The sequence below is a fragment of the Leptonotus elevatus genome, chromosome 16 (assembly GCF_054856555.1).
Source record: "Leptonotus elevatus isolate MCC_2025b chromosome 16, RoL_Lele_1.0, whole genome shotgun sequence".
NCBI lineage: Eukaryota > Metazoa > Chordata > Actinopteri > Syngnathiformes > Syngnathidae > Leptonotus > Leptonotus elevatus.
This window is the reverse complement of record NC_141254.1, coordinates 17,766,347-17,793,465: the sequence shown is the minus strand read 5'-3', so window position 1 is coordinate 17,793,465 and position 27,119 is coordinate 17,766,347. Positions and strand designations below refer to the sequence as shown.

The following is a 27,119-nucleotide window of genomic DNA, read 5'->3' as shown; positions in this document are numbered from 1 at the left end:
ACACAAAGTTTTTTTTTCTTTCATTTTCACAACCTATGTTAGCGCAAGCTGGAGGTTGTTCTATTTAGGGAATGATGTGTTAAACCCAAAGACACTGTGAGCATTTTTCCAATCTCACGCAGTTTGTAACAGTTTACATTCTTTAAGATTTGCTTGTGAGTGTTGTTGGAAACTACACAATTCCAAAGCCATTGTTGAGACATAATTAGTGACCAACTTGGAAGAAAGAGCCATTGCATTAGGATTAGCCAAATTAGTTTTCCATGAAAAGTACTGTATTGTAAAGCATGTTATAATGAGGGATTAGACCAAGGTCATCGCTACTGGAAGATCTGAGCCCACTCAGACCAGCCGTGTCCTTTTTTTCTAAGGATGCCTATGCATGCTTTTGTCATTCGCTGCAGTTCCTAGAGTGCAATTACTATGCGCCTGGTGCATACAATTCTGAAAGTAAACAAAGCGAACAAACATAAAACCCCGACAAAGCAATGACAATGCGTTTGCAGTCGTCGTCCCGTGACGTTTGACAGAATCTTCTGCAGTCCGCTATGTGCGATGTGAGGTGGCTTGCGCTTATCTCTCGTTCGCAGACCTGCTTTTCCGCTCTCGAAACATCAGAGGATGCTTTTTGGCATTAGAGCGTGCCCCGCCGTGGCCTTTGTCCACGCAGATCAACTGGATCCCACATGCTGCATACTGTCGATGAACGACCGGCAAGAGCCACCCTGCTGTGCCAAACTGTGTCGTTCCCTCGAAGCGTTTCCGCTGGCAAATGGGGATTATTCCTACGGCACTTCAAACCCGCAGTCGAGATCGAATAAAGCATATGGGCGGCCATCTTGGCTGTCTACGGTGAGGGAAGGGGCGGGGGGGGGGGGGGGGGGGGCGAATGGTGGAAGAACAACAGACTCGCTGCTGCATCGCACACCAGGTTGCATGGGGGCAAAAAACAAGTCATCGGCTGAGTGTTTTTTTGTTGTTGTCAGTGTTGTTTTTCATGCTTTGCGCGCAGGGGATTGTCTCCATGTCAAGCTTTAATCCAATAAACATTCTGATGCGCTCTCTTTGCAGTATGTCATCTAATAATGGCTGCATTTTTGCTGCAAGAGCAGACACGCGCCACCTTTGTGCGAGTGTGTGGCGATTATAGCTTATTTGTAAACGGCTGGCACACTCGCACTCTGAAGCTTACGACAATATTGTGTTTTGCGTTGCCACAGTTACCTTGAAAAAGTAACTCAGTTACTTGACTGATTACTTGCTTTAAAAAGTAACTATGTTAGATTAGACATTATTTTTGTACATGTAAGTCACAGTTTATTTGTAAATAGCTGAAATTTTCAGTCACACTAAAGCTTACGACAATATTGTGTTTTGCGTTGCCACAGTTACCTTGAAAAAGTAACTCAGTTACTTGACTGATTACTTGCTTTAAAGAGTAACTATGTTAGATTAGACATTATTTTTGTACATGTAAGTCACAGTTTATTTGTAAATAGCTGAAATTTTCAGTCACACTAAAGCTTACGACAATATTGTGTTTTGCGTTGCCACAGTTACCTTGAAAAAGTAACTCAGTTACTTGACTGATTACTTGCTTTAAAGAGTAACTATGTTAGATTAGACATTATTTTTGTACATGTAAGTCACAGTTTATTTGTAAATAGCTGAAATTTTACGTCACACTAAAGCTTACGACAATATTGTGTTTTGCGTTGCCACAGTTACCTTGAAAAAGTAACTCAGTTACTTGACTGATTACTTGCTTTAAAGAGTAACTATGTTAGATTAGACATTATTTTTGTACATGTAAGTCACAGTTTATTTGTAAATAGCTGAAATTTTCAGTCACACTAAAGCTTACGACAATATTGTGTTTTGCGTTGCCACAGTTACCTTGAAAAAGTAATTCAGTTACTTGACTGATTACTTGCTTTAAAGAGTAACTATGTTAGATTAGACATTATTTTTGTAAATGTAAGTCACAGTTTATTTGTAAATAGCTGAAATTTTCAGTCACACTAAAGCTTACGACAATATTGTGTTTTGCGTTGCCACAGTTACCTTGAAAAAGTAATTCAGTTACTTGACTGATTACTTGCTTTAAAGAGTAACTATGTTAGATTAGACATTATTTTTGTAAATGTAAGTCACAGTTTATTTGTAAATAGCTGAAATTTTCAGTCACACTAAAGCTTACGACAATATTGTGTTTTGCGTTGCCACAGTTACCTTGAAAAAGTAATTCAGTTACTTGACTGATTACTTGCTTTAAAGAGTAACTATGTTAGATTAGACATTATTTTTGTAAATGTAAGTCACAGTTTATTTGTAAATAGCTGAAATTTTCAGTCACACTAAAGCTTACGACAATATTGTGTTTTGCGTTGCCACAGTTACTTTACTGATGACTTGCTTTAAAAAGTAAATTAGTTACTTGATTGATTACTTGCTTTAAAAGATAACTACTTTAGATTACAAGTTACATTTGTACGCGTACATGGCGATTTGCGCTTATTTGTAAATGGCTGAAATATGCACACTTGTACTCTAAAGCTTATGACAATATTGTTTTGTGTTGCCACGGTTATCTTGAAAAGTAACTTAGTGACCTTACTGATGACTTTCTTTAAAAAGTAACTTATTTACTTCACCGATTTTTGCTTTAAAAAGTAGATGACAATTTACTTTAATAGTTACATTCAGCAGATGTCGACCACCCAGCTTAACATAAAAATTGCATCCAGTTTTGTGCGATTATGTCACTGCCTCAGACATGAATGTTACATGAAAACTCCCACAATGCATTTCAGTATGTTCAATACCAGAATTTCCCTTATGTGTGCTTTATGTATATTTTTTTCTGCATGCTGTTCATTTACGTCTTTCTCACTGCTACCACTTGCAAGCAGCTAAGTGCTACTACAAAGATAAATGATATCAATAAAGCAACTATAGTCTGATTACTTAACGCATTAGACGAGTCGCTACTTGAAAATGCGCACATTTTGGAGTAACGTTCGTCAGGGACGTGATTCTATACTAGTTGCACCAATGTTACCACACCTATTGATGAAAATGTTTTATAGTGTTTTTCACGCAAGTGTATTCATGGCTTTTGGAGAGCAGGTGTGCATAGTTTGCTGCATAACAGTGATTGATAACGCGCCGTGGTTCAGTGCACCTCCCCAGAGTGTGTTGGCCGCCACTTCACCGCGACGGCCACTTTGCTGACGTGATGTATAAGTCTCGCAAGCCGCCAAATAAATCTCCTTCTTGCACTTTATGTTAACATTCTGTGTGTTCATCATCTTTGCAAAACGGGCCTGTTTGGTTGTACTGCTAGAAAGTTGCGGGATAATGAGCCAGTAATGACACAGTGGCTTCTTTTCAGAGAAAACACAACATCTCTGGGAAGTCTCACTGTGCAAAATAACAGAACAAATTGATGAATGTGCCCAGAAATCAGTCAGTGGGTTTCTGCATGTTTGACTCCGTGTGTCAAGCTGGGAGCTTAAATGTCATTTAAGTCTAGCAAACAAATAGTCGCTAAGAAGTGGAAAAGGTGCCATGCGGCGTGCAAGAGGGCAAAACAAGTTTTTATGTGGCGCAGTACGCAAACAATTCACCTTGACTGATTGCAAATGCAACCAGTACGTCAGCAACTTTCTACTATACGTACAAATGTATGTCCTTGCAGCCTAATGTGTCGGATGTCAGAACTGCAGTCCAAAACTGACAATAACTGATTACAGCAAACAGACTGAGGCTGCAGTAAAAAGATTTTTGCAAAGATTACACATGGTTACCATTATGCTCATCAGAAAATGTAGTGGCTTACCTTCTACTTGTTTCTGGACACCTGCTGTAATAGGAAGAAAAACAGACAGATTTATTTTGTTGGCGGGGAGAGAGTAAATACCGAGCGGCTTCTTTTAGTTAAAACTCACACAGCTGCTTTTTTGTTGGGTTAATCGAAGACAGAATGTTTGCAGAATTCAACAAGTGACAGTTGAACAAATAAAACACTAGCATGTCCTAACTGTATGATGCAAGCACCTGTATGTTTCATATTTTTGAGTGACAAACTAAATATACATTCAGATGCAGTCCATTGTACTTCCTCTTTAGGCCTACCGTTCTTTTGTTATACTGTATAGGTTTAATACATTACATCATCCACTGGATTTTGTCATCATAGACGGCCTATCTGCGGCAAATGCCGGTGGATCCCGATTTTCGGATCAGCACTTACCAATTCGTCCGACCGGTCTCCACCAAAGTCAATTGAAACCTTACACCTGGTTAGATCACGCCTAAATTGTCGGCGCAGGGTAGAGAGCAGATTGATTCATAAATATGCGAACAGTGGGAATCAAACTCTCGGAATCATTTTATTATATTATTTAAATTACCCCACTGGGCGGCACACAAACGCTGGTCACGAAAATAAAACTAGCGTTGCATGCTAAAGCTAAAGCTAGCTTTTTATGCTAAAAATAAACCCCTCTTATTTAAGTATATTTGAAACATTAAATTAGGGATCGCTGGACGACAAATAATCATCTTTTCATTTTCCGATTTTAGAATTGCACAAAATGATGGCGAAACTTTCTTCTAGCCAAAGAAAGAAGACAAAATAATAGAATAGAATATTTCTAAGCAATTCTAAGTATATAATAATTATATCATATTGTGTGCAATGCATGCCATTGTTATGTACCGTGTAGTAAATATTTAAAAAAATTCTGTTGAGGGAATGGAAAAAAAAATAGGCAATTTTGCCCAATGTGGTGCCTGTTGCTTTTGATTTTGTTTTCCTGAATTTGTTGCTGAATATATTAAAAACCAATTTATTTTTGTTAAAAACTAAGCTCGACTTCTTTTGCATATTTTCAGTTGTGCAGTTAAAAGGTAAGATGGGCTTTGAAATAGTTCTCGTAATTCCCTGGTGTTTTGTAGCACTTCCAAGGTAAACAAATGACATCAAGCTGCTGTCACATTAGAAGTTATTCTGCAAAGATAACTGACGGCACTCCAGCCGCTCTCATATATTTGACTTCAATCAGTCCCTTGCGCTTTGTTGATTATCCACGAGGCGCAAAATTGTGTTTCGCTGTGAAAACGGAACGCGTGATTGGCCTCACCTTCGTGGCAGTAGCTTCCCACGTAGCTGGTGTTGATGCAGTCGCACAGGACCTCCCCCTGGCTGACGGAGCACAGGCCTCCGTTATTGCAGGGCGAGTGCGCGTCGCAGATGTAGTCCATGTCGCTGTGGACGGATTGGCCGTCCAGGAGCACGGGCAGAGCTTCCCCCACTTTCAGATTGGCGATGAGGCCTTCGAACGGCGGCTCGTACTTGACGGTGCTGGACGTCAGCGCCGAGAGGCGCACGTCGGGCGAGATCCCGCCAACGTAGAGGTCGCTGGCCACGACCATCTCTTTCCTCTTGGACTTGACCTCGGCCGCCTTCTCCTCGTTGTCCACCAACAGCTTGGTCTCTCGGTAGTTCCTCGAGAGGAGAACTCGGTGCCAGCGCAGGTCGTCGATGCGCGTCTCCGTGTGCAGGGAGGCCGGCTCGGCGCAGTGGATGGCGAAGCGCAGCTGCAGCCTCCCGTCGGATATGAGGAGCTCCAGGAAGTCGCAGTCGCCGCCGTCGTCTAGGTAGAGCACCAGAGCTTTGCTGATGTTTGTCTTCAGGATGAAGCTGAGTTCCGCCGTCGTCTTGGCGTCCCATTGTCCGTAACGTGTCCACTGACCCGGAATGCCTTCATATTCCAATGCGCTTCCTGTTAGCACCAAATGAACTAAAAGCAATAACCAGAGGGCTTTGTTGTGACACCTGGCCATGATGCTTAGTGTCTACAAGCTAATTCATATGTATCCAATGCAACAAGAGGGAGGAAGAATAGCTTAGTGTCTACTGGAGGCTGACAATCTCCCCAAAACAAGAAAGCAATTTCTGCATGCAGTGTTTCTTTAGCCTTGACTGTCTAGCCGGATTCTTCGTGCCATCGTTCCACGTGTGACAGAAAGACAACAAAGATCACAAGCGAGCCGCAAGACCGTGTGCTCCCTCGTCTTCGCCATCCAGTGTCTTGGCCTCCATCCAGTCAATTCTCCATGTGTCAACTAGGCAACAAAGCCTAGGTGGCGCGGTCTGCCTTCTCAGCCACACAGCATCCTAAGACAAAGGACAAAAGGACAAGACACAATGATTCATCTTAATTATCGCATGTCATCAGGGAATCACTTCGGAATCAATCATTTGGCATTCAGAGTGAGGATTGGCATAATGTATTAATCGATTGATTGCGTGAAATTGATCCTTGGTTAATCATGTTTTTGAATAATTGAAGCAAAATGGAATGCCACTGCCAAACTGGGCTGAAGAAGCAACGAGGGAAAAAAACAATTAAACGAGGAATATTTTACCCACGTACCCAAAAGAATAGAAAAAATGCGAGTTGGCAAGCAAACATTTGTCATTGATGTCTTAAAACAGGCGTGTCAAACTCATATTAGCTCAGGGGCCACATGAAGGAAAATATATTACCAAGTGGGCCGGACCAGAAAAATCATGGTATAGGACTTAAAAACAAACAGCTTTTGCTATTTTGCAGGGCAGCTCTAAATACCTGGGCTCAACTCTAAGTATATTGTTCTAAAAAAATAACACAAATGCAAATGAACCGCAACAACGCTTTGCCCGTATGAGTTCCGGGTGTGTTTTATCTACCCGCTTTGCATATATATTGTTCCCAGAATTCATTGTGTGGCGCAGTTAATGAAGTTACAGGACATTAATCCATGTCATATGTGTTTGTGTTACCAGTAGCTGAATGTGTGTCATATTCCAGCACGTTTATGCTTGATTATGTTGGTCTATTTTTTGTGGTTTTTTTTTTAACAAACGAACTTTAAGTTGTGCGTAAAATAATTGCATCTAGGTCAATTCTGCATACAAGCTGCATTGCTCATCTGCGATTTGCTTGTGAAAGTCTGAATTTATATTTTGATTTGGGCCGTCTGATTGATTGGTCTGACATTACTATTTATTCATTTTGTACTTTACAAGATCAACTCGCGGGCCAAATACAACCCCTTTACGTTTGACACACCGGTCTTAAAACAACCTGATCCGATGGGCGGCGCAAGCTGCACAACACATTCCATATAATTCTCCACATTGCATTAGAAATTCTGCCAATTTCTATCTGCATCACATCTGCGTGGTTTGACATAACAGTTTCGAACCAACCAAGCAAGTCAATTCCATTTATATCTGGGTGGTTTTGCTAATTATAAGCGATTGTTCCCCCCCATTCTAAATCATTCATAAAATCCAAATTGATATGTCAAAGACTGTGGGCTAGGAAATGGCATGCAAACAAACAAATGGTCACACACAGACCGATGAAAACGGAGGAAATTAACGATTAAATTATTGTGGGTGTGCTGGAGTCTATCCCGGATATACGGATTCCATTCCCTTAAATGTTAATTGTACATGTATGAGACCAAGCCAGCAACATGCTTTCAACACCAAGAGGCATATTCATCCTGTGGCCTCTGCTCTCCTCTAGAAAAAGGGTACAGAACTTCGTAGCAGTTTTGTAGCGTCCTGTGCTGCATTCCAAGAAGCCGGCAAATATATGACATGATAACACATACATGTTGCGAAGCAGCCCATGGCCACCTCCTGGGATGTTAAGCCCCGTAAGCTCTATTTGCCGTCTCTCTGGACTCAAGCTAAGACAGTGCCGCCTCGCCATACACGGGCAGGTCAGAAGCTGGAAAGCAGGAAGTTGGAGTTTATTCTGTCTGTTCCGTTCAAATGACCAAAAATAAAAAAAAAAGCCAGTCCACTCAAGAGCAATTCATTCATTTTTGTTGCAAACTGAAATAATTTGGGATCAATATTATTTTTAAACAAAAAAAATTTAACAAAAAAGTGTGATTTTTTCAAACACCCATTTATTTATTTTTTACAAAAAGGAAATATTGAGAAAAACATTAGCAAATTTGCCAAATTGAGAACATACATTGACTGTAGTTTTATGTTGTAATGTAACTATTCACCACTAGATGGCAGATATGGCTTCGTTTTACATAAACTAGGTCAGATACTTCCCTACAACATGAGTAGACCTAATCATCTTTTGCAGATTTGAAATATGCAGCATATTTTGAGCAATTCCATTTTTGCACAAAATAATTTCTTGCACTTAATGTCGGTTTGCTGTTCAGCAGTTTTGTGCCATCCTTGAATTGTAATATTTTGCACCGAAAAAGAAAAGAAAAGAAAATCACAGTATGTGGTTATTTTGTTCTCTGGTAGGTGCAGGCTGAAAAATGAAATATATCAAGAGCTACGTATTTTTGCAAAATATATTTTTTTGTCATGTACATCTGGTTGGGAAGTGCGTGGTCACTGATGAAATCTTGTGACCCCCCCCTCGAGTGCCCCATCCCTGTCTTATTATTTAGCATAGTGTTAGTTAGCTGTATCCTGCTTTTGTACTGCCCATCTAAGTCAGCTTTGTCAGTGTTTTTGCAGCTTACTATCCTGTGTGTAACTTAAGGCACCGTTGTGCAATGGGGAGTGGAAATTGATTTGCAAATTTGGCGCCTTCCGATGTACTAACACAAATGGAACGCCCCTTTGTGGAAGGGGATAGCGGGAATCTGCGAGCACAGTGCAAAATTGAACACCATCGCCACACATCCGATTATCTGAATGTGTGTCGCCGCAACAGACACGGCAACTTCTCTGAGTTGTGTCTGATAGATGCAGGCGAGAAAAAATGCCGGCTCTGCGGTAAAACCTCTGTTGTGTCAATTTGGCAGAGAGGCAGTGAGACAGAGGCTCGTGCGTCTTGAGAGGGAAAACAACTGCCCATTAAACCTTCAGTGCTGTTCTTTGCATGTGTTTCATGAAGAAATAAAACTGCGGCTTTGCTTGCATGCAGGCGTTTTCCCAGTTGTGAATTTGCTATTTCATATTCACATTTCAAATTAGAAAGGCACTTCCGCCAAGACTGAACTGTATTTGTATGACTAGTGACCACATTGCGGTAGCCGCAGTTTCCGCAATTAGCAACACCTGCTCTGGCAATAATGAGGCAGTTGAGGAGAACCAATGGCTATTATGATGAAGCTACACTCAAGTAACAAAGATCGGGATGGCTGTCCTGCTAACAGAGAGTTACCTCCTGCTTCAAATGGAATATCATCCGACATAAACAAGCCTAACTCAATATCGTACATCACTGGTTCACTGAGGAGGATGGAAGATGACAAGAACGCTTCAGGGGCTGGCTGGTTATTGTAATGCAAACACTGAACACAGAAAATAAATTCCAATGTCCGCATTATTATCCTGATATGTTCCAAAAAAGTCCCCATTTGAACGGTAATTTTTTATTTATTTTTTATTAAAAATGTGAAAACTCAAGTTATTGTCTCTGCTCTCAAATTCTGTGGGTGTGTCTGGTGAATGGGTGAAAACATGGGCCGCTGAAAAATGGATGTTAATTTGTATAGCTTTAGCATCTTTCTTATGCCTATACATGCCTCAGCCATGAAAATATATCCGTGTTCCACTGAGTGACGAGAGTAACTCACCACTAGCTAACTCGCCAGCTAACAGGCTTGGGCGACGTGATAATAACAAAGTATCTCACACCACGGATGTGAACGAAGGTGCTCAAGTAACGGGAAATGGCGACTCTTAAAACTTTTTAAAATTGTTATTATTAAAACAATTAATTATTACACTCACACACACGCACACCCACATACAAAATAAAAACAAATAAAAAAATAAAATAAAAGAGAGAGCAATGATGATGACATGTCAAATCGGTAAAATTACCGAATGAACAATACTGAGCTCTCTTGGAAAAATAAATAAATAAAATAAATAAAATAATTTGGGCACCATTTTAGCTACGGCCCTCCCCCAAAAAATCTAGAAAACTGAAATGGCGAAAAATAGTTTAAACTCTATTTCTTCAATGCAATTTCGATCAGCCAACTGCTCATAAAGTATTAGTTAAAAAACATTCATTTTGCACTTTGGATGTAATAAACTCTCCAAGGATGCTGTTTGGCCCTGTCATTATTTTTTGACCAGCCTCAATCATACGCGCTTGGCATGCTAAATAGAAATTTGCACTCCTCTTGAGGCTGGCGGTTTGCATAAACAACAGGATTTATTTTAAGTAAGAAATATTTTGGTTGTATATTCAACTGTGATTTTTCCCTCAACAGGGCGCATTAGTGAAGGCATCTCCTGCAGGGCTGGCCCATTTTCATCTCCGCACAGAGAGAAATATATGATACGTTGCAGTCAGCAGGGAATTAGGGCCTCTGTTGGGGCGCCGCAGATGAGCAACTGCCACATTTGGGTTTGCTCACATTTGGCGGAGTGGCAAGAAAAAGCATATCATAGGAGGCAAATCAAAGTTGCTCTTGAAAGCTGGAGGCAGGAAGAAAACCCTTCAGATAGACGGCTTTATCATGGGAATAGATGCATCCTGGAAGGTCATACAAACTGACTCGCTCCTCGCAAGATGAATTGCAATTTGCCAAGGTCAGTTATGGAGTATGAAATGAGAGTCCTGTCCCAGTTGCATCTACACGGCAGACTTTCATTTCGACTAAGAACACGAGGCTTTTCGGCTTCACAATAACTTCATGGGGGGGGGGGGGGGGGCAAAACATCTTGAGCAATATGTCACCATGTGCATCATAATGCGGGTTGAGGTGTTCTCAAGTAGGTTGTAATGATACCAAATAAACAAGGGCGGGGCGTATTTCACAGCTGGGAAGAGACCGAGACCGTCCCCGTTGTAGGAAGGTGTAAATATTTTCTTAATTGGTGCTACATGGCTAGAGAGAGCAGTGAAAATGAGTTAGTCTCTTTTGCCAAGCAAATGTGCAACAGCCTAACTGGGTGGGACTTTTTGCCTTCCAACACGAGACGACAAAACAACATAAAACTGCAACGGCACTCAGTGGATTGCGGAAATACGACAGAGGTAAACAAACGACACGTCGTGCGGCGTCACATTTGGATTTCTTGCTGTATGTTAGCACGCCACTTTTCTATTCCATTAGAATGTAATTATGAACATTTGTATTTGTCCATCTAATTTCTGGTTTGTGGAGAACGGGAGGACACAATAATGGTTTCATTGTGAGGCCATAAAGAAACCAAACAATTATCCATCCATATTTTACTCCGAAAGTGGCCGAGCTTTTTTATCATATCAACGTTTCATGAGAATCACTAAATCCTGCAAATCCTTATCGATCATCCAACCAAATGATTACCTCTTGCATCTGGGCTTTTGTGCTTGGCAGAAAGAGTGCTGTTAAGTAGTCATTCAATATAAAAGCAGATGGATTGAATGGAGGCTGTCTACAAAAAAAAAAGTCCCGAAACACTATCATGTGAACCAGAAAAAGGGAAATAAACAAAGCAAAGCTGGCAAGCGCTGTTATTTCAGCCATCGAGGCACTTTTGAAGATTTCATTCGAGCAACATTTACACAGCCACAGAAGATTTCAAAAGAACAAAAAACACCCACACAATTATTATTTGCAGAAGTATGCCCTAGGCTGATACTGAATCTGTCAATTTCAGTTTTGTAAACATTGTCAAATAACAACAAATGCTTGGACATCACTTCTTGTTGAACATTTGGATTTTTACCATGCTAAAATGTGAAAATTGCATCATAACAACGCTAAGAAATGTACCGTAACAATTTGGCTTAATCATTTCTGACATGTAGTGGGAACTACAGCAAAACTCTGCAATTACACAATGATACTATTTATTTAAGGGTGTACATCTCTTCACAAAAGACCATTCGATACGGTTTTCAATATATGGGGAGCAAAACAATTCAAGGACAGGTCGATTTGAAGCTGGAACGATTCGATTTGGTTTGACTCAATGGAATAACGACTCGATTCGATACGGTACGGCTCAGTCGAGAGGATTTGATGCAATTTATTTATTTTTGGTCATTTCACATACATTTGAATGAACTTGTCAGTACTGTAAATGTACCTTTTGAATGGAACGATTGGATTGGATGCACTTTTAAATAGATTTTCCCGTTCAAACCAGTTTTTACACCCCAGCTATTTATGTATTGCATTATTTTACTACATTAACTACATTCCACACAAAAGGAACATGAATGATGGCCACTAAACCAGGGTTATAAGAGTTTTGGGTTTTTCTTCAAAGTTAGTCTTTAATTTCATTTTTATTTTAATTTTTTAAGTTCAGTTAGTTTTAAATAGTTTTTAGAGCAAGTTTTTTTAAATGCTTTGTTTAAGTTGACATTTTTATTAGTTTTTGTATTGGTTTTAGTTTTTTTTTTTTTTTTAAATATATGGAGTATAATTGTAGTTAGATTTAGCTAGTTTTACAAATGTAGTTTTAATTAGTTATTTTATTTCGATTTATTTTACTTTTTTCGTTATTTTTTTGTTAACTTTAATAACCTTGCATTGAACTCACAAAATAAGTTACTACAATGTGTTGGGCAAGTGATTGCATTTAAATACAGTACATTATCAATATCAATATCATAACACGTGTGAATTTCAGAAGGATGGAAATGCCACATCCTCAATTCCTCATCTTGTGCACAGAGAGAAAAATAAGTCAAACCCTCTCTAGCAGGCATCCGCACACTAAAATATGACCTAAAATATGCCATTCCATCTATTTTTTACAACTGCAATCCTCATTAGGGTTGCGTGTGAGCTGGGGACAATCCCAACTGACCTTGGGCACACCCTGGAATGGCGGCCAGCCAATGGACAATAACCATTCCCACCTGGGCAATATGGAGTCTTCAATTAACCTAATGTGCATATTTTTAGAATGTGGGAGAAAACCAGAGTGACTGGGGAAAGAACATGTAAACAGACTGCCGCATTAGAATCACGTTTGTTGTTTATCATCGTCAGACGTGGTCTTCCGTAGTTATTTTTGCACCCATGGATTATGCATAATGCAATTTAGTCATTTTGGCTCTTGCGATGAACGTTTTGGTAATCCCGACCTATAAACTTGGATAGCATAACTTGACAATCTCGGCTGCTGAGGATTTTCTTCTCCTAAGAGTTAGCATGCAACCCAAGGGAGGGCCAGGGGGCCAGGCGGGGTGGTCAGAGGTCCGACAGTTAGTGATTGCGCAAGTGCAGATATCACACAGGCACAAAGCTGCGTGAAAAATCTACCGAGCACATTGTGCATGAATCCGAGCAGCCGTGTTTCATTGTGTGAGTTTTGGTAACATTTCAGTCAACACAATGGTGATCTGACAACACCTCTCTGCAGAATCAATGGGATTGTTCAGTGAAAGCCCTAACGAGGAGGAGGCCGTCTCGGCTGGAGGTAGCCCTCGACAAATGACAAAAAAGGACTATTATACCCTCAATAAGCACACGGTTAGGGAAACACTCGCAACAGAAATGGAATCCAATACATGAAGAGCATCCAAATTCTTTCTTTACAAAATCAAATATGACTAAGAGCTCTCAGAATGATGCAGTGCAGACCGAAAGCACAACAATAAGCACGGTGTTAAATGAATACTTCCCTGAAAATGGGAATCGCCAGCGAGAGCGGCTGCCTTTCGGAAAAGCAGGATTTTCCCTCTCTTCGATCTCATTAGCGTGAGCTGCTGTTTCTCATGAAGCGGTCAGTGAGCGCATATGAATATATATGACTGTATGCACTTAAACATGCGGGTCGTTGAGGACTTAATCGGCTTTTTGTCACCACCTCAAAAGGATGGATAGAGAGTTCCTATGAAAGCTGCCTGTGTATTTAGTGATAAATAGTAAGTGCTTGTTGAAGAAGTATCTGAGCTGTGAACACTTTGTTTTGTAATCGGCAGCTTGCGGTGCAATATTTCAAAAGACCGCATCATTTGCTCTGCATGGTTATTGGCCCCAAACAGTTTAGCTCGACTCTTCTCACTCATCAATTTTCCCGTAGAGGAGCGGCGGAGGTTGATTACGCTGCTGTCCTTTAAATGGAGCCGGCAAGACTATGAAAGCAATTAGAATCCGCCTATAGAGGTGAACGAGCAGAAGAGCGCACTCGGTAATGACATCAAGTCGACGGGGAAGCTTGAACCCGTTCAGTGAAAGTGAACTTGCCGCACACCTCCAAGCTCGTTGGCAATCTTTCACTTTTGCGGGTAAACACATTCGCACATTTGCATGTGAAGAATTTGTGGAAACATATCGAGGTTTGCATCATAATTAGAGAGTTGATTTGTAATTCACAGGACTTTTCGTGTCAATCAAGTTTTTTTCTCTCGTCTCTACATATTGAAACAATAGAATTCCAGAGGATGGCTTGGCAGCTACGAGTAGTCGGTGTCGAAGAGAATTTGGTGAAAAAGTTAGCATTCCGAGTCTGCATTCATTCAACATTGGCACCTAGGGAACATGTTGACATCCTCATATTTCTCAACAAGCATCAGTTGGCAGCCATTACTGTTTTATTTTATTATTTTTTTTTTTTTATGACTATCTTGCGAATTTGAATGTGAACAAATGTAGCCTCAAGCTCTGGCATCCATGCATCATCTATACTGCTTGTCCCAATTAAGTTCGTGGGTGAACTGGAGACTAGCCTAGCTGACTTTAGACAATTTAAACCACAGGTGTCCAAATTATGGCCCGGGGGCCATTTCTGGCCCACCATCCGCGGCACATACTAAAAATAACTTTTGACATTATTATTCAGTTTTAGAAACAAAAATTAGGTTCAATTTGTGACCATGATCACATTTCATAGACAGCCACAAGACGGTACTCTAGACTTATACTATACTATACTAAATATACGCGTAATGCGACTTATACTCCCGTGCGACTTATGTAAGTTTTTTTTCTACCTAATTATGCATTTTAGGCCTGGTGCGATTTATACTCAGAAGCAATTTATAGTCCGGAAAATACGGTAATTTGCAAAAGAATAAAGAGTCCAAAAAAATATGGATTTAGTATTTGCTCCCATTTAAAATGAATTAAAATAAATTAATAAATTAAATGACTAAATAATCGATCAGTAATTGTTCATTTTTCGCTTCAAAGACAAACAGTAGATACAATTAACGAGATAAGAGTGCCGTTTTAGCATGTGTGTTGTAAATATTGACTCAATAGCTTTATCTCCATTGTGCGCTTTGGAATGAAATACAGCTTACAAGACATTGCAGACAACTGTAAAACATTACATGTCAAACGAGAAAAGAAGTGACATAATTCCCTATGATGAATAATTGATGATAACTATGACATAGAATAATGATACATATTTTTAATTATCCATATTAAGTCTGTTGCAGTCAGATATGGAACAAAGACAGACCTGACCTACATAGGCCGTCATATTTACTTTAAAATTATGCTTCTGTCGCAAGGATCAATGTTTTAATTGTGTTTCAGCTCCACAATTTGCAGCTCTTTCTATTGTTTCGGCTCCCGATTTCATTAAAGCGACATCGTTTTGCTTTGATTGCTGTCTCACGCTGAATCATTTACAAGGCTTTCTAATTGTTTAAGTAATTACGCGCAACTGGGAATTGATTGCTTCATCCAAGTTTAAGAGAGGCTCTGTCCATTTTGTTGGCTGTTCAAACATGCCTCTGCCTGCAGGTCCACAAGCACAGACTATATTTACTCGCTCATATTTAATCAGGCTTCCCTGTGAGACGGTGTGCATGCGGAAAACTTGCTCTCCCAAGAGGCCAACAATAGCTGCTTACACAAAGTTATCAGATGGACGCAAAGTGCGAGCGTGTGCATTAATGGATATTTTTAAACATGGGCCTGATGCTACTTTTCTGAGCAAGTAGATAATCTCTAATTAGTATGGATGTTTGCATACGTACGAGACAAAGCGTGACCACAAGGTTCCAGAGCTTCAAAGTCCAAACATTGTCAGGATTTTGCCTTTTGAGAGCAACATCCTTTTAGAAAGTTGAGAAGCGAGCAGTGAAGCGTATCAGCAACACCGAAGATCTATCAAGGCTCTTTTCAAAGTCAAAGTGTTTTTCATCAGGCAGCCTTGTAATAAACAAAGATAAATTACTAATCTCTTCCCTGTTGTTCCTTGTTCTCCACAGAGCCTGTTATTCGGAGAATATAGAAGGATTTGGAATATTATTTAGGTTAATCGACTTTTTAAAAAAATATTATGAGACATCTTATCCCAAATGACTGAACCGTAACTGCCAACAACTATTTGATTGATTTTCAGTTTTTTACTTATGCGGTGTTGATTTCACTAAAAATAGACAAACATAGTGTATAATAATATCTTTGTATTAATTCCCACAAATTGTGTTATATATTAATGATACAAAGACAATCTATTCTAATTCAATCACCTTTCCTTTTCTTTTTCTAGCACTTTACAGTTATGTTACTGTATCTTTAAATCCACAGTCCTCGTTATCATTTTACGTTATCCCATTAAAGAGATGCTGATTTTTTTTTGGGGCGTCCCTGCAAAGTGGAAATAAATGCCTTCTAAATTCGACAGACAAATGTTAATAATCCTGCCAAATTTGCATTACTGCAAAAATGAAGTATATCAAAATGAGCCTTCAAAAAAAAGACAAAGAAAAATCAAGTTGTTTATCTCGCCTCTCAAATGCTGTGGGCGTGTCCACTTACTGTGCTGAAACCACACCCGCTCAACTGCCAATCAAATACCACTGCTACAACTAGGACAAACAAATGCCTCTTCATTTAGCCTCCTCCGAGACATTACAACATGTTTGAGTCACAGTGATATATCTGTGTAAAGCCTCTGCCAGCTGGAATATAAACATCGGGACAACGGGGCGCTCTAAAGTAGCCAAGGCTCAAAGTACCAATCTAAAGCGGTCACGTCTTGACTTTTTTTTCTCTCTCTTCTATGCACTCACAGACGACAACGAGGCATTCTTAAGTAGGGTACGCCAGCGGTCGACGTGCTGGCAGTTACAAAAGACCCCCCCAGCACAATTCCTTGCTCTTGCATTTTCTTTCTGAGATGCGAACAAACTCAACAAGGCACTCTAAGAAGCCACGGTAGCAGACTGATGTTAGCATATAGCTGCTAGCTTGTGCTAGATAACCGCTGAAATAAATGACGGCACTTTTATGTAGGAAGGAAGGGGGTACTCATAGTGGCTTCACATTGCTTATTAAATGTTTTGTTTTTGTTATAAATTTTATATTATTGTCTGCTACACTTGTGGAGTGTGTAAATACTCAAATATAGTCCATTTTGAACTCAAAGGGTGCTCATTTTCATTAATCTTTTAATGAATTCCAAATAAATTCTAGTGAGAACATGTTGCTTCATAATATGTCTCATTAACTGTCATGCGTCTGAAATTACAACTGCTATCGCAAAGGATTCTAACAACTCTCTCTCTCTCTCTCTGGGTCGGCAGTATTAACATACATTTTTAATGATGATAAAAACGAGGTTCTAGACACTAAACAAGAGCAAATTCAGTAGCAATTGTGCTGCGTATATATTTATAAATAGGACACACTTGAAAATGTAAGCAGGCGGAAGGTGGCAGGGGGTTGTCACTCAGGCCATGCTCATGCCCGGGGAGCTGCAGCTCAGCTCCAAGGACAGCAAGCACCAGCCCTCCGCCCTGCAGCACACAGGATGAAGCCACAGAAGGCTGCTCAGCTGTGCGCCATCGCTCCAGCAAGCTGCTAGCTCGCCCGGCCGGGCCCAGCTGAAGCTTCTTACCGTGTAAACCCACAGCTTATAAAAGCGGTCGCGGCCAGCTATTATTGCAGACTTCCAGGTTGGAACAAATTCTGCACCAGAGACACCTAAGAGATTTGGCGGCTTAATTTTGTTTTATTGCATTGATGAACTCATTTCAGCATGACTTGGCTTGCAGTAGGAAACAATATTTACATTCTACAAGTACAATAAATAGACGGTGTCAACTTTTTCCATTATGGGAAATGTTTTGTGTCAATGTTTATCCCAAGTTTACTGTAAACTAAAATGCATTCATTCAGGGCTCCGTCAATGGATGGTCAGGTTCCTACACTCTACCCTTTCGGAAAAGGGACATAAAATGGATTAAAAAGTCTACACACCCCTGTTGCCATGATTTTCTGATTTATAAAAAATAAAATAAAAAATGAGGCAAAGATTTAAAAAAATTATACTTTCTCCATTTCATGTGACCTAAAGCCTCAAATGAAAACGTTTCATAAAAATAAACTGAGATAAAAGGGTTGCACAAGTGTGCACACCCCCTCTTGTAAGTGGTGATGTGGTTCAAAATGTAACCAGTCATGTTCAAACTCGGGTTATACATTTTTCCCACATTAAATGGCAGTATTTTAAATGATTACTATTTAACAAAAAATGCAATTGGCTACTTCTGAACATCACCACATCCCCATTTATAAGAAGGGGGTGCGCACTTGTGCAACACAAATTAACTCTTTGACTGCCATAAACGTTATAAAACGTTTAGCATAAACCTAGGGAAGGGCGCCGAGGACGTTAAAAGACGTCCCCTATGTTTTTTTTTTTTTTTTTCAAAAACGGGTGCAGGAAAGCCTTGGGCAGCTGTGCTGAAAATATCAGGCAGATCAGGTAAGTTTAATGACTTGTTTTGGCCTCTAGATGGCAGCGATGACTCTCTTTGCACAAGGTTGGATGGGCCGCCCACCGTGGGCGTCAGTAGAAGACGTGAGGCGGAGCTAGAGTGTTGAGGAGACAATGGCTGATCCAAGCCACAATGGCTAGACCAAGCAACCGGTTACAAGCAGCTCACGCTTGAGCATTTTTTTCAAAGACGGAAAGCATCAATCAATACTAAAAAGCGCATTGATGTCAACGATGATGATGACAACGAGCTCTACGCCAAAGTTGGAAGCTTTGGCCTGTTACTATCACGTAGTAAGCCTCACCGGCTACGCGCGGCTAGCGCGGCTAGCGCTGCTAAGGCCGGAAAACGCGCACAATAGCCGGCCGGGTACTTCTGCACAAGCGGACATTCGATCGGGCGATGGAGAGTTGGCATCGACCAATGCAGATTGATGATGATGATGATGATGACTGCGAGTTTGACGCCAAAGTTGGAAGCCTGGACGTGTTTACGATCACGTAGTAAGCCTCACCGGCTACGCGCGGCTAGCGCGGCTAGCGCTGCTAAGGCCGGAAAACGCGCACAATAGCCGGCCGGGTACTTCTGCACAAGCGGACATTCGATCGGACGATGGAGAGTAGTCGAAAAGCATCGACCAATGCACATTGATGATGATGATGATGGTCAACCTCGCCGGAGTTGGAAGCTATACGCGGCCGTTATTCTCTCGTCATAAAGCCTCACCGGCTAGCGCTGCTAACGCCGGAAAACGCGGAGCTGCACAAGCGGACATTCGATCGGACAATGAAGAGTACCCCGAGTCCAATGCATATTCATCGGAGGAGCGGGTACAGTCTGATCACGGAGAAGACACTGTTTCTGGACTACGATGCCACCATGAATGGAGTGGATGAAATGGATCAGAACATCTACCACTCGGTATAGCAACTGAAGGACACGGGGAAGCGAGACGTAACACCACCGTAACGTAACCGTAGCATGATCCTGATATTAGACTTGATGACACACTGCAGTATATACTTGCTATTCCCCGGAAAAAAACGGCCTGCAAGAAAGTGGCGCACGCGAAGAGGCAATCTGTTGTGCAAATGCTGTTACGTCTCTTTGCACGCAGGAGAGTGTTACAAAAAGAAAAACTGTCGTTGAAACATCCACATATTTGTAAATAGCACCACAGTTGCACACATTTGTAAATAGTTTGCCAAATTGTTGTCAAATTGTTACACTGTTGAATGTAAATAAACGTATTTTGCTATCAAAAAACACTTTTTCATTCTTGGTGGTAGTGTTTTATAGAAGTAAAGCACTATTTAGGTGTTTGTGGCATCATTCATGGACAAAAAGAAGTGTCAAATTCACTAGAATGCATGAAATAATATCGTTTCACTAAAAGCTTGATTTCTCCGTATTTTGGTCCAACACAGGCGAAATTGGGTCAAACTAACCATTTTCTATTGTTGATTACTAAAGAACGGAATAAGGTAGAAACAAACTCTTTTTTTCTGATGAAAGATGAAAGTCCAATCTTTCATTTGGTAGTACGTGTGTTTCCATAGTCCAAACAGAACATTTTCTGTGGACCTTGAAAATCAGTCAAAATGCTTAAATCGGCTGGCACTGGCGGCATCCCTTTTCTGAAAACGTCTGGCAGTCAAAGAGTTAAGGTATAATATCCTGAAAACACCTAAGGGTTTTGCATTTGATGATTTAATACTTAGAATGCATCGTGAAGTTGGAAAATGACTGTTCAGTTAACCAATAAATGACTCTGCTTCCAGTACTGTATATGTAATATACATAAAGCTTGCATTTTCAGATTCGAAGTTCAAGCAGTGAGAGCATGACAGCATCTGCTTCCAAATGTATGTCATGTTGCAAAGAACATTCCCCGTCTCTTACCAGCTTTATGAATCTTACATGTTATCCCTTCTATGACTTCCGCAATCCTCTCTCTCTCACTTCTTTTTTTTTTTTTTTTTTTTTTTTGAAGGTGTGGTGAAGCAAACGCATCCCTACAGCTCAATCTTTTATGATGGGGCAGTTTTGCGGCATGGCTTCAATTACTTGAAGGTGTTTTTGCGGGGCGGGTGCGAGGAGGTGCAGGAACAGAGGTGTCTGCGCTGTTGTTGTTGTTCTTGGAAAATGATAGATGGATTATTTTGGTTATGACTACTATTGCGATGTCAACGGTAGCGCTTGCAGATGCATCATCTTTTTTTTTTTTTTTTATCGCCATGTCAATCAAAATGCTGGATCAATACTACTCGGACTACAATGACAAGCAGAATATATATCACACGGTAATATTGTGTCTTGCTGATAAGATATGCAACTAATGAAGATGTTGTATTGCTGAATCAACACTGGGACTTAATGAAATCGCTCGCTGGCTCGTAATTATGTTTTAGGGTCACTAATGGAAGTATCATGCTTTCAAACGCTCCTAAAGCAAGAATGGATTGTTTTATTTGGGGATTTTTATCTGCATTTTTTTAAACTGTAAGCTTAAGTGATATAATTAAAATTGTCATCAGCAGCTGCATATCAGGCATACGGCCTTAATCATTCGCCATTATCCTCATCCTCATCATCCACTTAACCACTCAATTCAAATCTCAACGTTTGCCATTTTAATGTTTTACATGATGATTTAATGCAATCCAACACGAGGGCGGCAAAAATACACTTTTACGAAAAATAACAATGACATATCACTTGAACAATATGTTTACTAATGTGGTTTAGTTTGCTGGTGTGGCACCGCACTGCATCATACTGAGTGCTTTCTAACATTTTTCAATTCATGGAGATGAAGGAAATAACCAAAATGGTAAAATCTTAAAATGAGGAATGTTGTTCTACACCACTGCAAACTACAGCCACAATAATCATCACATTGTTAAATGATTATTTTTACCTAATTCTAGAGTTTTTTGATACCACTATTTTTCAGACCAAAACCAGTACGAGTACTGTACCAATACTTGAAATAAGGCCTGGTATCCAATATCTGGTATCAGTACTCGCCCATCCCTACCTAATACACTAACTGACTGAATTATTATTATTATTATTTTCTTAATGCAAATAATATCGTATTGGGACGATACCGGGCCAAATTTCTTGTGATGGCGGCCACATACACTGCCATTAATTTCATGCAATTTTAAGGAAAAATAGGTCTCTCTCTAAAATTACGCTTCATTGCTTTTGATGTATGAAAAGTACTCATGGTATTGGCATCGGTGGCTACTCAAAAGTTGAGTAGTCGTACTGGTATCAGTTTGAAGTAAGTTGTATCAACAATCCCTAATAAATGTACTTGAAATAGTAGAAGCAAAAGTATTAAGAGGAAAACTGTGTGCCTTGCTTAAAAGTTGCCATAAATATACATAAAGTGCAGATAGTAAAGAATAGATATAGATGTATCCTGTTACCTTTTTTTTGGATTGTCGGCGTGTCAGTTTGTTCAAAAATTTCTAGCAGTACCTAATGTTGTGGCCAGTATGCGCTATGTTAAACATAAACAACATATATTCCTTTAAAAATGCATCCATAAAAGTTGTTTTTTCTGCAACACGCACCCAAGAACAAAAAGACAGCCAAGCATAACAACTAGAAGTACTGTATATGAGGGCCATATAGCGAGTGTGTGCGCTTACGTGTGCGCTCCAGCATTCCAAGAGGCGCAGGGCATTGGAACAGCTGACATTTTCACAAACCAGTAAGCCAGGTAATTGGGTCGCTAAGTGCACAACACTTGCTACGAGCATAAACAGACTTCTGCGCACACTACCTCATTAAGTAAATGCAAATGTTCTGTAGGTGTAGTACAGCAACCGCCGCAACACCGCATCTGCTCCCGACATTGTAGCATGCACCAAAGACGCAGTTGAATGAGAGAAAGAAAGAAAAAAAAAAAAGAGATATTTGATGAAGAAGACAGCAAGCAAGCATTATTTGCAAGTGACCTGCTGCTATCGATGCCTCGGCATCGCGGCTCTTATCAGCTAAGATTGCTGCTCTGAGTCTGCGCTACAAGGGCTCCGTTAAGTGGAACTCGGCCCAGACCAGACGTATCCATCATCCGCATTCACTCAGGCCTCGCTCCTCTGTGTATGTGTCAGATGTATTTGTCTTGAGTAGGTAGTTAAAAGAGCGCCCTACTCACTTTGAGTGCTATGCTATGGTACTAATAATGGAAAGCAGGGAGGCGTTGAGGAGCGACACTTTAGGCTCCCACTGCTAAGCTAAAAGGGGGAAAGGGGTGAGAAACTATTTTGGTTATCTCATTAGAAAAGCAAACAAAGCCTGGCTGATCCGTTACAATAGCAAGTTTCCATTCTATGCACTACAGTATATCTGTTGTAGTATGACTCACTAGGGGGGATGAAATAGATGGATGGACTACTCTCCTCACGAGCAGTGGGGCAAAAAAAACATAAAAGCTTGGCCCGGGGTGCCACTAGAGGACAGGCTGTGTCAAACTAGTTTACCCTCTGTGCAGCTGCCACAATGCCGCATCTCGGAGTCACCACGACATCGTCGCCCTCCTCCCACTCGGCTGCACGATGGATGCACTACATTTTCTTTGCGATTGTTGTTATTGTTTGGGTGCATGCGTATGACAAAAATTTAACTAAATGAACTAAAATGAAAAAAAAAAAATCATAGATTCTGTTCATCTACTGTATAATGTAACATTTGAAAAGCTGACTCAACACTTCTTCTTTTTTTTTTTAAGAGCTCAGTATTGTTCATTCGGAAATGTCATCATCATTGCTCAACACTTCTTCATCAAAGTATACATTTACAACAACCGTTCCTGCTTATGGTACAGTATTAACACTTGCTGAATTACTTTAAGTTGGGACTCAACAGCTTCAAATACCTGCTCGCTGGTCTACGACGCATTTGACTGACAACTAATAGTTCGTCAAATGAGTTAGGGGATGGGCGAGTACCGATGCCAGATTTCTGTATTGGTGCCGTTACCATCCTTGCTTTAAGGCATCAGTACTTGCAAAGGGCCTATCGTCTTGTGACCATTTTACAGTTAGGAACTAGAAATGAGAAATAATACAATTGTCATTCATTTCATGCCATTTTAAGGAATTATCTGTATTGGTGTCACTCGTTACTTGGTATCGTTATTGGTGAATACTCAAAAGTTAAGAACTCGTACTAGTTATCGGTCTGAAAAAAAAAAGTGGAACCGAACATCCCTAATATGTATATTAACTCATTCACTCGCAGCCATTTACGCTGAAGCAACCCCCTGCGCTCCCGGCTGCTTCACTGGATTTTGACTGATTTTGCAAGACCCACATAATATTGTGTTTGATTGCTATAAAAACATGGAACCTACCAAAAGAAAGATCAGGAAAAAATAAGTATATTTGTATCTGTTTCCGTTTTGAAGCAATTAGCATTAAAATATAGCTAAGTTTCATCATTATTCACAAATCTGTTTAAAACATGTTGCAAAACGGCCCTGGTTGATCTCTTATACTCTGCTGCCACCTGCTGGCCGTTTTTTGTAGTAACTACCAATGCTTTAAGCCACCTCTTCATGTCAGAAGCTGCATCAAAGCCTTCTGTATACTCTTGCATAAATACAAGAGCAAAACAAAACGTGTAAATACATTTTTGGGAGTGAAGGACAAAGTATTAAAAAATGCGTTAAAAATTAAGTTAAGCATCATAATTTTGAACACAGTGTAAAGGTAGTAGCCTCCATAGTTTGACAAAATAAACAATTTGAAAATGGTAAATTACTCAGTTAATAATTTCTCAAGAACTACATAAAAAATGTAAACAATACACCTAGGGGTAATTTAGAGTCTTTAATTAATCTAAGAAACATGTTTTTGGAACGCGTGAAGGACCCAAGGTCGAAAACACACACAAGTAGAGGGACAACATGCAAACTAAGCACAGCTCAAAATCGAACCCCCACCCTCAGAACTGTGAGGTGTGTTAACCACCACACCAGTTAGGTCATATTTGAATTCATTAACAGTAAAAGACACGTAATTATGTCTGATTTAGACTAATTGCGATGCATGTAACAGGACTAGATTCTCACGAGAACAATCTCGTTAATGCCATTTTGCAACTGCTCTCACAAAGGTTCAATATGGGTAAATATCAAAAAAATAATAATAATAACACAAAAAATGATGATTTCACTTTAAATCCGGAAGGAATATTTGCGGGATAGAATTCTCCTGTGATACCGAATTAAATCTAAGACTAGATACCTATCATTTTAATGAGCAAATCCACAGTTGGGGAGTTAACATTTACAAGATGCAGAGCAGAGATCACCTCTTTCAAATTGCCCCCTTCTGAATTACTAACATGCAAATGGTGTAAAACGTACCCATCGTGAAAGCAAGGCCGTGTGAGTTTGACTACATGTGACAGTTCCTTCCCCCTCAACTCAAAAGGAGGACCAAAATTGCTGCTGAGATGTCATCCTCCAGAAGAACAATCTGCATCAATCCACGCTGCGTAAATTAAAACCCTCGTCAAGAAACTTCCCAAAATGTGCGGCTGGAAAAATCAGATGAGACAAGCGGTTCCTCCTGCACCCGCTTGACATTACCAGGATCCATCATTGGCTCGCTTGCTCAGGCTTTTCTTCCTTTCATACTGTATACTGCTAATGATGGCAATGTTTGCCCTTGAAATCCCAGTTAATAAGCAGCTATGCTATGACATCCGCGATTAGATCATCCGGCGCTGTCACATCTCATCCTGAGGAGAATGCCACCAGACAAAAGTGAGAGTGGGCGCCAGCGAGCGTCCTCTCTGCCTCTGCCTTCCTTCCTTCCTTCCTTCACACATGTACACACAAGCACGCACGTTGCGTTCGCAAGCACTTCAGAAGGCATCACGCAGACTTCAGTTGATTCCCCATAACCGGCACCACGAGCCCCACGTGGACCCGGCGAGAGCTGACACCGAAGCTGACGTGCAGCCTCCTGACGCAGGTAAGGTGCTGGAGACAAAACGCTTTTATAGACAAAAGCAGCCGCGGGCAAGGATAAGATTGAGATTGCTTAGATGAGACCCTTGATGCATATACAACAATGAATTAGCATGAATCTGTTCCCCATGAGTGACGCCCGCGGACGGAGAGAGGGTGGAAATAAATGGCTGCCGCACTATTTACCACACATCTCCTGCGCCGCCGTCACTTGACCATCTAAGTGTGACAGGCCCGCATCGAGCACAGTGGAGATCAGCGTGACGGATGGACGGCCAGGCAGCTGTTAAAATCTCTTGATTCAAGTCCAGACTGCGGTGCCACTCAATGATCAATTGCATCCGCGTGAAAATGCCATCCACCTTAAAGTGACAGGGGGTGGGGGGTAATGGGGGGGTCTCAAGGTCCTACATTAAGCCATTTTGGGTGGTGGCCCGAGCCATGTTGTGAACATATCATAGGACTTTTTTTTTTTTTGCAGGACAAAATCTTATTGAATATTTACCATTTTACATTTTATGGGCTTATTCAAGCCATTCCTTGTGGAACAAAATATTGCAGTGTGGTAAAAAGAAAGGGAAAGTCAAGTTAAAAAAAACAACAACAACAATTCTTTACAACAATTAATATGTTCTATGTGTCCCTACTATCTTAAACATGGTATTGATTAATAATTTTTATATTATATTGTTTTGAATATGTATTAAGCAGCTAAATCAACCCGTTTTCATCCATCTCAGGAGGCCGCCATTTTGTCACTTGCTGTTGACTGAATATGACATCACAATGCCTAGTGGCAAAATGGCCGCCCCCGGAGATGGATAAAAACGGGTGGATTTTAATTCATATTCCACATACACAATGTTAATCAGAATTTCGTGTTTAGATCGACTAGTCAGGGTGCATACAACACAACACCTTAAAGAAAATTTTGAACTTCACTTCCTCTTTAATGACGATTGATCACTTTTAGTTATTTGTTATGCCCGGAAGAAGAAAATATTTCATGCCCCCAACTCTCCACTACAACTATAAATGGTATAATTTGTCTATAAAATTGTCATAAGTACATCCCTGCAGAGGAGCTAATACTCCTTGTGCACTCCCCAATGAGAGCGCCACTGCCAACTAGTGTAGTGGGTGTGCAATTACACACACAAAATACTCCTTTAAGTGAATACAATTCAATATATTACATTTTAAGTATCAGGAAAAAAAACCCCAAAAATTGGATTTCATCTTATTTAATTATGAAACCTAACAAATGAACCTAATTTCGCTCTTTAAAAAAAAAAAAAATGGAGTGTGTGGTAATTATCTACTAGGTCGACTCCCACATTGCACATTACAACCAAAACAAAAATGGACGAGCACTGTGCTGCTGAAGCAGTGCTGCTACTCTAGACAATTTGTCAGCGAAGTATACA

General features: G+C 40.4%; 1 protein-coding gene across 7 annotated transcripts in view; it reads right to left on the bottom strand.

Moving 5' to 3' along the window:
- The window catches only part of LOC147161107 (neurexin-2-like), a 148,173-nt gene that overhangs the window by 109,901 nt on the left and 11,153 nt on the right, over positions 1–27,119 (bottom strand). For 5 of the 7 annotated variants that reach the window (XM_086057877.1, XM_086057881.1, XM_086057879.1 and 2 more), the window contains 2 exons: positions 5,148–6,184; positions 3,842–3,865 (listed from right to left, as the gene is read on the bottom strand). In XM_086057877.1, coding sequence (XP_085914003.1) covers positions 3,842–3,865; positions 5,148–5,850 — 727 coding nt within the window. In that variant the 5' untranslated portion in view covers positions 5,851–6,184. The remainder of the gene's footprint in view (positions 1–3,841; positions 3,866–5,147; positions 6,185–27,119) is intronic. The other 2 variants (XM_086057878.1, XM_086057883.1) reach the window with 1 other exon arrangement.